Source organism: Phyllopteryx taeniolatus, chromosome 14 (genome assembly GCF_024500385.1).
Source record: "Phyllopteryx taeniolatus isolate TA_2022b chromosome 14, UOR_Ptae_1.2, whole genome shotgun sequence".
Lineage (NCBI taxonomy): Eukaryota > Metazoa > Chordata > Actinopteri > Syngnathiformes > Syngnathidae > Phyllopteryx > Phyllopteryx taeniolatus.
The window spans coordinates 24,364,211-24,377,031 of record NC_084515.1 but is presented as its reverse complement, the minus strand read 5'-3'; the positions used below and the strand labels follow the sequence as shown (position 1 = coordinate 24,377,031).

The following is a 12,821-nucleotide window of genomic DNA, read 5'->3' as shown; positions in this document are numbered from 1 at the left end:
AGTTCTCAAATTTATTTGAAGTTAATCCATGAAATTTCTTCAAAGATGAATATTGTTGAGACAACCTACAAGTCCAAGTGCTTCAAAGTTGGAAGTTCTTGAAGGCAGTTTAAAGTCTTGACTATATTTAATCAAAAGCCACGGAATCTCTTCAGTTGTTTAAAGTTCTTTGTTTATCAAATGTCTCTCAAATTATTTGACGTTCAATCAAATCTAAACTTCTTTAACGTTTAGGGCGTTAGATTCTTAAGAGGTTCTTCGACAAATTGAAAGTTCTTCAAATCTTTAAAGTTCAAACTGATTCAAAGTTATTTCACAATTCTGTGAAGTTATTTACGGTTCTTCGAAGCTCAGAAAACCTCTCCCTTCTTTTCGTTAAAAGGGGAACTAAACCCCCAAAACGTTTACTAGTAAAAACTAGAAGATGGATGGGTGGGGGGTTCACCATGTTTGGCGAAATCAATATCAGCTGCAGACCGGAAGTGACGTCAACGTGAGAGTAGAGAATTACCTGCTACCACGTATTTTTTTTTAGAATACTTTATAGATTTAAGTTAATAGCAGCTGATGAAGAAGATATGCACATTTAAAATGTAACAGTAATGTTTTACATCTTGGGTTCAGTTCACCTTTAAACCTTTCTTAAGTGAGTTAAGGTTCTTCTTAAAAGTCCTTCACTGAGCTAGCCTACAGGTCTATGTACTTTCAAGACCATCAAAAACTCGACATCGCATCAACAGGCTCAACCTGATAAACATCCTCAACTCATTTTTGTACCGCGTCATTTACCTCTGGTTGTGTCACGTGATTCTAAACCAACAAAAGTGCTGTGTTTTCCTAGCTGCCACTGAACACGTCGTACCAGAGCATGCACGTGAGCGCGCGCATGAGCATCAAGCTGGTGATCGGCTGACACGGAAATGTATTAAAGTTTTTAGGCCTATGCTTTTAAATCTATGGTCTACCATGTTTGCGGCGGAGTCAAAGTACAGCCCAAGGCGGTGACGTGATGCCATGATGATGACGGGATTGCTGATGTGCTGTGATTGTTTGCGCCCATGTTCAGTAGACGCACAGGTCGGGAAACTTCATCTCATAGATGGGCACCGACTGGTGCTGGGCGTGGCCTGACGACACAGAGACCACGCCAGATGGACTTGGGGGGGGTCTGGGGAGCCGAGATGTCATGTGATTAGCTCGTTGTGACGCTCGCATCAGGTGATGCTTTCAGTCGGTACTCACCTGATGGTGAGTTCAAAGATGTGCGCCAAACGTTCGTGAAGCATATTGGCCTGCGCGCGCGCACACACACACACACACACACACACACACACACACACACACACACACACACACACACACACAGAGAGAGTTGAGCATAGAGGTCCCAATTAAATCCGTTGCCACATTTTCCCCGTTTATGTCAAGGCTGCAGACTAGATTATTTTGTCAATATTTTTTTCAATACATGAATCGAATTAAAAAAAATAAAAATAAAAATTCCATCACTTTATTAAAAAAACAGGACATTTCAAATTGAGTGCAAAAAATGCACAAACAAATTGATGATGATTCAGTGACTGTTTTGGTCTATAACCTGGGCAGAAAATGTTGATCATTGGTATCCAAAGTAACCGCAAATGTTTGCAAATGGTTTATTTTGATTCAACACAAAAATAATCACTCTGCTTTCGTGGAGGACTACAGAAATCAGAAATGTTGAGAGGCTGGAATCAGAAGAGTTGGACAATTTCAAGTTAAACAATCTCTCTAAATGATTATTAATTGGTTATTAAAATAGTTAGTCAATTCATTTGATAATCGATTAGCTGCGGGGGCGGCACGGTGTCGACTGGTTAGCACATCCGCCTCACAGTTCTGAGGACCTGGGTTCAAATACGGCCTCGCCTGTGTGGAGTTTGCATGTTCTCCCCGTGCCTGCGTGGGTTTCCTCCGGGTACTCCGGTTTCCTCCCACATCCCAAAAACATGCATGCTAGGTTAACTGAAGACTATAAATTGCTCTTAGGTGTGAATGGATGTTTGTTTATATGTGCCCTGCGATTGGCTGTCGACCAGTTCAGGGTGTACCCCGCCTCTCGCCCGCACTGAGCTGGGATAGGCTCCAGCATACCCGTGACCCTAGTGAGGATAAGCGGTCTAGAAAATGGATGGACGGATGGATTAGTTGTTAAATTAGTCAGTTAATTAGATTGTTGGATTAGGTTAGTCAGTTAATTGTTGCACCTCTCCATGGGAGTACCTTGGACTCGCAGTGTGCCGCGATCTCCTCGAACGGAGCTTTCTGGAATTTCTCCATCACCTGGCGACGACGCTCACGCTCTTGATCCTCCAGAACGCTCGTGTCTGACCGGCAGATACACACATTATACACACTGATCATGAGTTAAAAGAATGTTTATTTGTAGACTATACACCGATTTGATCGGTGTGGGTGAAGTCATTTAATGAAAAATAAAGTAATTCAACTACAGTAAGTTAGCGCCCATTATTTCTGTCCTGTTGTAATGTTGGTTTGACCTGACTGATTAGAATACACGATCTGACTAGAGCAGTGATTCCCAACCTTTATGGAGCCAAGGAACATATTTTACAATTGAAAAATCTCACAGCACTCCAACAAACAAAAATGTCACAAAAAGTGGATACATTAATTACTGTATTTACTTCCCGCCATCTAATAGAAGACCATTCATTTGTTGTGTCTGTGCCTCACTGGCATAAATAGAAGAACAAAGATACATTATTTATTGTAAATAGAATTTTTGAGCAAATAAGTACACAAGTATATACAGTAAATGGTCATTTAAAGACACATTCCTCCATCTTGTGATAGGATCGGTGATCTTTTTTTTTTTAAACTCGCTGATCGGCCCCAAAAATCCTAATCGTGTAAAGCCTATTTATTTGTGGGTCAAAGAGGTGTTAGCGTGTTACCAATTGCTTTCTTCAGGGTCTCAAAGGTGATCTCCTCAGCCAACAGTGACTACACACACAAACACATAGTTCCATTGTACAATCATGAAGTTAACAGTACACAACACAATTGAATCAACTATAAACTCAAAAAAAAAACAAAAAAAAAAAACAGCCATGGCTGAAACAAAGTGCTGTCCATAAATAAAAACTGAACCTAGAACAAAATAATTAAACAATCATTACAAACAACAACAAAAAATACAAAACAAATAATAACTGGCTTGCTTAATATACCTGTAAATATATATACACACAGTGGTGCCTTGCGATACGAGCTGAATTTGTTTCGTGACCATGCTTGTACCTCAAAACACTCGTATCTCAAATCATCTCTGCCCATGCAAATGAATGGAAATGTCATTAATTAATGACATCATTAAATAGAATGTAAAGAATTAAACCATTTTCGTCACACTTTTTGCTTCAATTCAACGGACATTGTGCTGCTCCTTCTACTCTCATACAGACATACAGATCTACTGTACATGGAGATAGTCTTCTGCCACTTAGTAAGGCACAGTAATATTAGTCGTTCTTCACAGGGAAAAATTATATTTGACTGTGAATAATGGTTATTGTTTGTCAATACAGTGTTACCTTCACGTTTGTATTCAAATATCCATTGCTTATAGTGTTGTAACACCGCCACATTGATGCTATTCATTAGCTCGTCTTTGGCGTTTCCTATGCGTTACTATTAAGCCAGCAGACTTTGTGTTATGTTTAGTTTGAGAGTCATGGCACCACTGTCCTAATATAGAGTATAAATAAATGCGTCAACTAAATGACTGGCTAATACATTCCCGACACTTCCTCACGATCATGCCCTGGTGGTAAAAAAGTGCTCACCGAGCAAACTTGAGGCTAGCTGTTAGAAAGCAAACGGCGTACTTACCTTGTCTGGCAGGCTGCTGGCCAAGATGTCCACCTGCAGCGAGATGGTGTCCACGAAACTCTTCCTCCTGGTCAGGCGCTCTTCATCTGCGGGACGCCATACGGTTAGCGTGTTGTTGGGACCGCTAGCAGTCACGGCTAAAATCTCGGCTGTGCTAAGATTTCAGTCAAATGTGGCGTGAGTGGAGCCTAGTGGAAGGCCAGCATTCAAGAATTTACCTTGGATATATATATATATATATTTTTTTATTTTTTATTTTTATTTTTCCCCCAACCTCTCCTCTATTCACTGAGAAACTCACCTATTTGCTGTTGTTGTGATCAGGTCAACGCAATACAGTGGACCACCGCATATTTGCGTTTCGGCATTCACAAACACACCGAGTCACAGATTTTGGGGGGGAACCTATCCCATTATTTGCGGAAATCCATAGTTTGCGGTATTTTTTTTGCCGATCCCCCTCTTATTTGCATTTTTTTTTTACTGATCTTGCCCCGCTTATTTTTTGACTGATCCAGTATTCATACACTTTTTTTTTTTTTCTAGAAAATAATTTGATCCAAGGGCAATTATAATGAGCGTCAATTCTCGGATTTTCGGCAGTCCACCGTATTACTATCGTGTCATCTTGGTGTGAAATTGAATTGAAGCGCTTCACTGATACAAACACTGTGCTTTACCATTGTTTTGTTGCTGAAAAACTATGTTGAAGTGAGTTGAGGAGTTTAACTTGGGAGCTAAGTCGTGGTTTGTTGCCATCGTGTATAGGCAATTTTAAACCTTTTTAAAATGAGCATCAATTACTTGTAATTCAACTGACGCTCTATGACGTGGGAAAAAAAAAAAATTAAAATCAGATTTCCTTGAAAAAAAAAAAAAATTGTAGGTTTTAGTTTCAGGAGTTGCAGCCAAGCCCTCGGTTGCACGACAAACAGCATGACAACAGAAACTATTTGTCTAAACAATAAACGGCAAAATTCAGAGAAGTCCTCAAGCACTTTCCTGTGGGCGCTAGTTGCTAACACGCTAACCGTAGTATTCTCTTTACTGCAGTGCTCTCTACTAACATTTTAGCCACGACACTAACACAAACACAAGCTAAAGGAGTTCCTCGGACCACAGCGTGAAAGAAACAGGAAGTCGAATACTCATCATGAGTCCACAGGAGCTGCGGGCACAAACTGTTGCGGCATTAGCGTTGCAAACAGGAAGTCACTAAACAACACGTCAAAGTAGTGGTTCTCAAATTCGGATCCCCGGGCATCTGCAAGTCATAGTTTCGGGGTATGCACAAATATTGCAATAAGTTATGTGGTATAATTTTAATCCTTGAGCTGTCACCTTATCGTGGTGGAGTGGTTTGTGTGTCCCAATGAGCCTAGGAGCTAAGTTGTCTGGGGCTTTATGTACGGCGTCTGTACGTTGGGGTTCACCCCGGTGGACGAGTGGGTAGCTTCCCTCCGCCTTCGGGTGGGGGGGACGGGTCCTGACTGTTGTTTGTGCCTATGCACCAAACAGCAGTTCAGAGTACCCACCCTTTTTGGAGTCCTTGGAAGGGGTGCTGGCGAGCGCTCCAACTGGGGACTACATCGTTCTGCTGGGGGTATTCAATTTCACGTGGGCAATGACAGTGAGACCTGGAAGGGCGTGATTGGGAGGAACGGCCCCCCCGATCAGAACCCGAGCGGTGTTCTGTTATTGGACTTCTGTGCTCATCACGGATTGGCCATAACGAACACCATGTTCAAGCATAAGGGTGTCCACACGTGCACTTGGCAGCAGGACAGGTCGCAGTTCGATGATCGACTTTGTGGACGTGTCATCGGACTTGCGGCCGCATGTCTTGGACACTCGGGTGAAGAGAGGGGCGGAGCTGTCAACTGATCACCACCTGGTGGTGAGTTGGCTCCGATGGTGGGGGAAGATCCCGGTCTGACCTGGCAGGCCCAAACGTATTGTGAGGGTCTGCTGGGAACGTCTGTCTCCCTGGTATGGTCTATTCAGGGGTACTGGAGAGGCGGGTCCGTCAGGAAGTGCATGGGAGTTCGCCTAACCAGTCTACATGTGTTTTGTGGACTTGGAGAAGGGGTTCAACTGTGTCCCTCGGGGAGTCCTGTGGGGGGGTGCTTCGGGAGTACGGGGTACCGAACCCACTGATATGGGCTGTTCGGTCCCTGTAGGACCGGAGTCAGAGGTTGGTTCGCATATCCGGCAGTAAGTTGGACTCGTTTCCGGTGAGGGTTGGACTCCGCCAAGGCTGCCCTTTGTCACCGATTTCTGTTCATGACTTTTATGGACAGAATTTCTAGGCGCAGCCGAGACGTAGAGGGGGTCCGGTTTGGTGGCCTCAGATTTTCATCTCTGCTTATTGCAGATGATGTGGTTCTGTTCGCTTCATCAAGCGGCAAATTCTCACTGGAGCGGTTCGCAGCAGAGTGTGAAGCGGCTGGAATGAGAATCAGCACCTCCAAATCTGAGACCATGGTCCTCAGTCGGAAAAGGGTGGCGTGGCCTCTCCGGGTCGGGGATGCGATCCTGCCCCAAGTGGAGGAGCTCAAGTATCTTGGGGCCTTGTTCTCGACTGAGGGAAGAATGGAATGAGAGATCAACAGGCGGATCCGTGCAGCGTCTGCAGTGGCTGCAGGACTTTGTATCGGTCCGTTGTGGTAAAGAAGGAGCGAAGCCGAAAGGCGAAGCTCTCGATTTACCGGTTGATCTACGTTCCTACTGTCACCTATGGTCACGAGCTGTGGGTCACGCCTCCCGGGTGAGGTGTTCCGGACACGTCCCACCGGGAGGAGACCCCGAGGACGACCCAGGACACGCTGGCCGGGGAACGCCTCGGCATCCCCTAGGAAGAGCTGGAGGAAGTGGCTGGGAAGAGGTAAGGCTGGGCGTCCCTGCTAAAGCTACTGCCCCCCGCGACCCGACCTCGGATAAGCGGTAGAAAATGGATGGATGGATGGAATTTTAAAAGTCCTTATCTACATATCGCTGTCGGGCTGAAGCCCTGCATGTTCACATATGGGCAATTTCATATTTATTCACAAATTGATACTATTGGTCTTTCCCCATGCCGTTTTGTTATATTTGCACATCATCGCATAAATCAGACATCCCCAAATGAAGTCTTTTTTTTTGTGTGTATGTTTTTGAGGAAAATAGTGCTATTTTTTAACGAAGAAAGGAATTTTTCTCGAATAAAAGTAATATTAGCTTAATTACTTTTTTAAATTCACCTTGTTAAAATAGGACTGTTTTCCACATTAATATCTATCACATTTCGAAGTATAAATTGTCACTATGTTTAATTGATATTTGGATTATGAGGGGCTTGTTGGTAAAATTTCTCCCTGGATCCCAAAAGTTTGAGAACCCTTGGTCTAAAGGTCGTGTAGGTGGTCTGTTGCTACGGTTACTACAGTTGCTATGGTTACCTCTGGACGTCTGTTTGCACCTGTTCAGGATTTTTCCCACTGTGTAAAGCACTGACAAGAAGAGGAAAACACCAAAGTCACATGACACTTTGTCATCCAGAAGCTTCTAGAAGTTCACCGAGATGACGGAGAGTTCATTCACAAATTTGAGCTAACAATGCGGACGTGTATGTGGGGTCATTAAGAGAAGTAACGAATCGGGTTCTTTGTTGGAACTTCGATTGGTCGAAATTGATTAGAAAATACAAGCAACCGAAGAATGGGAGAATGATGTCAGGAAGGACATTTTAAAATCTCACTGTATGGGAAGGAAACGAGAAGAAAAGAAAAGAGAGGAAGAGGGGAAAAGGGAAGTGAAAAAGGAAGAGAGTGACTGAAGAAGGAAACGAAGAAAAAAGGAGTGACGCGAAAGAAAGAAAAAGGAAGCAGGGGATCAGAAGGAAAAGGGTGAGGAGAAGGAAAAAGAAAAATTGTAAGTGAGGGAATGAGGAAGGAACGAGTGAGTTGAGAAAAAAGTAGTTTAAGAAAAGAGAAAATGGAAGCGTGTGAAGAAGAGACAAAAGAAGGGAGTGAAGGCAAAAGAAAAGAGCAGAAACAAGGAAACGAGTGATAGGAAGAAGAAGGAAAATACATGAGTGATGGGAAAGAGAAGGAAAAAGGAAGCTTGTGATCAGAAGACAGAAAAGAGAATGAGGGAAAAGGAAAGAGTGATGGGAAAGAGGCAGACAAAAAGTGAAAGATGAGAAAAAGCAGGAAAAGAAAAGAAGGAAAATAGAAGAATGTGAAGATGGAAACAATGAAGTCAGTGATAGGAAGGAGTAGAAAGAAAAGGTGGAAAAGCAAATGAGTGATGAGGAAAAAGTTGGAAAAGAGAAGGAAATGGAAGTGTAAGATGAAGACTGAAAAAGGAAGAGTGAAGGAAAAGGAAAAAAACAATGAAGCGAGGGACTGACAGGAGAAGGAAGAGAAGTCAGTGCTGGGAAAGAGGAAAAAATGAAGCGAGTGATCAGAAGAAAAAAGAAGGAAAGGGGAAGTGGGTAATAGGACAGAGGAGGAAGGTAAGTGTTATGGGAAAGGAAGTAAAAAGGAAGCCAGCAATGGAGGTAAAGAGAAAAGTGATGGGAAAGAAAAGAAAAACGAAGAGTGACCAGAAGATGTAAAAAGTGATGGGAAGAAAAAGAAGAAAACGATGGGAAAAAGGGAGCAAGTGATGGGTAGGAGGAAATATGGAAGCCAGCGACGTGAAAGAAAAGGAACAGAGAAAAGGAAAGTGAGCGACAGTAAGAAGGAAAAGAAGACAAAAGTGAGTCAAAAGTGAAAGAAGGGAAAAGGAAGCCAGTGATGAGAAAAATTAAGAGAGAATGCGAAGGACAAAGGAAGCAAATGATGGGCAAAAGTGACAAAGTCAAAGTCAAATTGATCTGTGTGTTACCTGTGACCTGCGGGACGTACGGAACGTTGAGTCTGTCCGCGTTGTATCCCGGCCCCGCCAGACTGTCGGCCATGTCGGCGCTCTGGAAGAACAGCGCCGCATCGTCCTTGTCCAAGGAGTCGGGAAGCCTGCGACATGGAGGAGGACGACGACGTCACGATGGAGGAGAAGAAGGATGTGATGATGATGAAGGTTAACATACGAGCACTTGTCCCTGAAGACGTGCTCCGGGAGTAGGTAGGGAGCATCCATGTTCCTGAGCTCGATCACCTGACAGTTGTCAAGACAAAGTTAGGAATTATTTACTCATTCGCTACTCCCTAATAACTAGATACACATTTTTTTATATATAGTGGATTATACAGGGCACTCATCATTAAAATTAAAAATTGCTCTGAGTCACTACTCAGGTGTCAACATAAGAATAGGTCTTGTAGGTTGTAGGTGAAAGTGGTGTCGGTGGGGCAGTGTAGGTACAGGTGGTGTAGGTGAGGGCGTTGGTGCGGTGACCTTGCTGACGTGCTGGCAGAAGGTGGTGTTGGCGATCATCTGGCTGAGGAAGTTAAGGTAGGCCGCCACCAAGGCCAACACGCCACAGCGCAGCCACATGGACAAATTCTCCTCCGTGGACAGAGCCATGTCCTACACACACACACACACACACACACACACACACACACACACACTAAATTAAAACTACTGCTGGGCTGTTGCTGTATGGATTCTGCACCAAGCAACTGGGACAAGATCTGGGGTGGACCACTTCCCTGGAGTCGTTGCTATGGAGGATTCTGCTCCAACCGACTGGGCCAGGTCCTGAGGCAGAACCACTTTAGAGAAGGCATCTACCTGTGGTGCTTCATCTCTTTAAATGGACCCATATGCCATCTTAATTAACATTGTACAGCACCATACTATGTGACTGGTGGGTTTAGATTAGGGGATGTTGTCGGTCATTGCAAAATGTGGGCATGTGAAGCCCTTTTAGACTATTTTGGAATTAAGGGCTATACAAATAAACTTGACTTGAATAAAAACCCAAATTTGAAACCCTAACCCTGGCTTGAAATTCCACTTTTAAACCTTACCTCTGGTTTGAAACCCTAATTTCTAGTTAAACACCCTAGCCTTTTTTTTTTTTTTTTTAAAAAACCCTAACCGTGATTTGAAACTCTAACCCTGCCTTAAAATCACTAACACCAGTTTTTGTTCAGAAAATACTGAAACTACTCCCACAAAACAAAAAAACCTCCTTTCAGAAATATACAAATTAATCTCAAGTACTAATTCAATCCACTTACCAATCGCAAAATAGGAAAAAGACCTCTCAGTGTCTACTGACAATGAAGACTGGGCGCAAAACTGCAGAAATACATCCTCAATGACAAAAAAACAGTAATTTACAGCTAATCCAGTACGCCATAGATTACACAACATAGGATGCATAAAATGGGCTATTCAAAATCAAACATACGCACTCATTGTACTGAAAACACCCCAGACACTTATTTTCACACTCTTTGGCATTATACACTTGTACAGCACTTCTGGTCAATAGCTACACAGAAACTCTCCTCAGTTTTGAACTGTAGGATTCCAATTTCTCCTAATCTTTGTCTATTGGGTGATTTAAAAGGTATAGATCTTCCAAATAAACATGCTCAACCAATTTTTGCAATTGCTAAAAAAACAACAACAATATTGTTAAACTGGAAAGCTATACAAGGTCTCAACATCAACAAATGGCAAAATCTTCTCATGGAGTATAAACAACACTAGAAAATCTCTGCCAAATGTAATTACCAAATGAATAACTAAGAAAAACTCATCACCTCTCATTAAAATGGTGAACCTTGAAGCTTGAGTCCTGTCTGCCTGAAAAAGAATGCCATACAGAAATTTATGTAATATGTGTGTGTTTGGGGGGACTACTCTCGGTCCCTGGGTGCCGGGGAGGTGCCCACTGGCCAGCGTTAGGGTTTTAAACAGGGGTTAGAGTTGTAAGTTTGGGCTTCAAACTACAGTTAGGGTTTGAAAGTCGGGTTTCAAGTTAAATTTGTGTGTTCTAACTAGGTTAAGGGGTTTCAAATTAGGGTTTATAAAGATAGGGTATTAATTAAGGGTTAGGTTTGCAAGTTAGGGTTTTAAACTTTAGTTGGTAATACAAATGTGCTGAGTGTGTGAAGACTCAGCCCGACTGTCTTGAAGACCACAGAGAAAAGGGGGACAGCCCCTCCCCAGCCTACAGCTGATCCCTCCAGCCCCCCCCCCCACCCACAACGAACACCCAGCGAACAGAACAGGACACAGAAGGAGTCCAAGGCAGGAGGCGCTGACACCCTACAATAGGCCCCACACAGTCCGAGCGAGACAGGGGCAACGACCACGGCGGAGCGCCCCAGGGAGAGGGAGGAAGGGGAGGACACAGGCCCAGGGTGCAGCAGCACGGCCCCAAGCCCCCCACCCGGAGAGGAGGAGTAGCCCCCCGGAGTGGGGCTTGAAACCCGAATTTGAAACCCCAAACCCTAGTTTGAAACCCTGGAAGCACGCGTTTATGGTGACATCATCACGATGATCAATTGCGATCGGTAATAACAGCGCCATGGACCTGCAGCGCGACAGCGAGGCGCACGAGCTCGACGACGACATCCTCGTTGGCCAGCTCGATGGTGAGGACGGCGAGTGTGGTGAAGAGCAGCTCGAAGTTCTTGTGCACGTTGTCGTCCTCCTTGCAGCCCAGGTAGATGTGGCGGTACAGCTGCTGGCCGTGCTGCCACAAAACACAACACCACCACTTGTTTCCATGACGACAACATCTAAAAACAATGTCTTCTAATCACATTGTTGGTAACGATTCATGAATGACTTCACAGAATTTTGGTTTCCATAGGAACTGTGAGAACAGACCATAATGACCAACCTTCTTCATGAAGGCCACGTCCTGCTTGGAAATCTTCTCTCTTTTGATCTTCAGAGCCGCCACATTGGGGATGATCCTTCAGCAAACACACACATTCATCATTACCATTAGCACTCAGCATTCGCAATCAGCATGTAGCATTGTACATAGGGTTGTAAATATTCGTCCACAACATCTATGCATCGATTTATATTCCTACGATCCAAGTTGGCCTTGCAGACGACTTATCGATCTAAAATCGTTTTCAAAGGTAAACAATCGATTGTATCGGTATAAAGAAATACAATATTGGATTTACGCAAGGCAGACTTTATATGGACGCGTGTTTTTAGGCACTTTTCATGATAAAGATGTTAAACGTTATTCGATTAGGCCTGCCAGTAACTTCATCGCCTCACGCCGGCAGACAACAAAACAGCATGGTGGAGATATGAGAAGCCATTGAGCGAGAAATTATCAAGCCACCATGAAGATCCAGTGTGTGGAAACTTTGCCCTTTGCAAAGATGGAGATGTTCTAAATAAGTCACTCGCTGTTTCTCCCAGCAACTACTAAGACGCCATTCGATTCTATACAACGCCGGCCGTTCAGGCAGATCTTGCAGTGTTCCTGTTACAGCAGCAGCGCAAGGTTTAAAAAAAATAAAAAATAAATAAACTTTTTACAGCAGATGAATGCCTAAAACATTATAACAGCAGTGTGTTGGCCACGTTATTTGTGTTATTTCGATTTTGAAAAACAACAGAAGTAGCAGGTAAACCTACTGTTAATCCAATCTGAAGAGGTGTTAGTAGCACTCTACTCAAAGTTTGGTAGTTATTTTTGTTTACTTTTTTATTATAACCAAAATTATTATTATTTTTTTTACCTGATTCGCTTACAACAAACAACAGGAAGCTAGGAAATTTCACCTGCACTGTCTAGTATCCAGGTATTTATTTCACAGTCACACTGGTTGAGTTTTTCGCTAAAAAGTAACTGAATCGTTATAGATCGTATCGTTCTAAATGAACCAATATCATCACAAGTCACAAGTACCCCCGCGAATGTTGCGTACTTCACGTGACCACACCCGGAAAACAGGTTTACAGACTCGCTGTGCATGCTGTGCGCTGGTGACACGATGATTGGTTTGAAC

At 43.5% G+C, this 12,821-nt stretch overlaps 1 protein-coding gene across 5 annotated transcripts in view; it reads right to left on the bottom strand.

Moving 5' to 3' along the window:
• The window catches only part of efr3a (EFR3 homolog A (S. cerevisiae)), a 77,016-nt gene that overhangs the window by 790 nt on the left and 63,405 nt on the right, over positions 1-12,821 (bottom strand). For 3 of the 5 annotated variants that reach the window (XM_061796945.1, XM_061796942.1, XM_061796943.1), the window contains 10 exons: positions 11,684-11,759; positions 11,372-11,533; positions 9,274-9,405; positions 8,966-9,033; positions 8,764-8,891; positions 3,895-3,980; positions 2,958-3,006; positions 2,263-2,366; positions 1,243-1,292; positions 1-1,168 (listed from right to left, as the gene is read on the bottom strand). The exon at positions 1-1,168 is cut by the window's left edge and continues 790 nt beyond it. In XM_061796945.1, coding sequence (XP_061652929.1) covers positions 1,063-1,168; positions 1,243-1,292; positions 2,263-2,366; positions 2,958-3,006; positions 3,895-3,980; positions 8,764-8,891; positions 8,966-9,033; positions 9,274-9,405; positions 11,372-11,533; positions 11,684-11,759 — 961 coding nt within the window. In that variant the 3' untranslated portion in view covers positions 1-1,062. Of the gene's footprint in view, positions 1,169-1,242; positions 1,293-2,262; positions 2,367-2,957; positions 3,007-3,894; positions 3,981-4,016; positions 7,383-8,763; positions 8,892-8,965; positions 9,034-9,273; positions 9,406-11,371; positions 11,534-11,683; positions 11,760-12,821 lie in introns of those variants that run through there. The other 2 variants (XM_061796947.1, XM_061796946.1) reach the window with 2 other exon arrangements.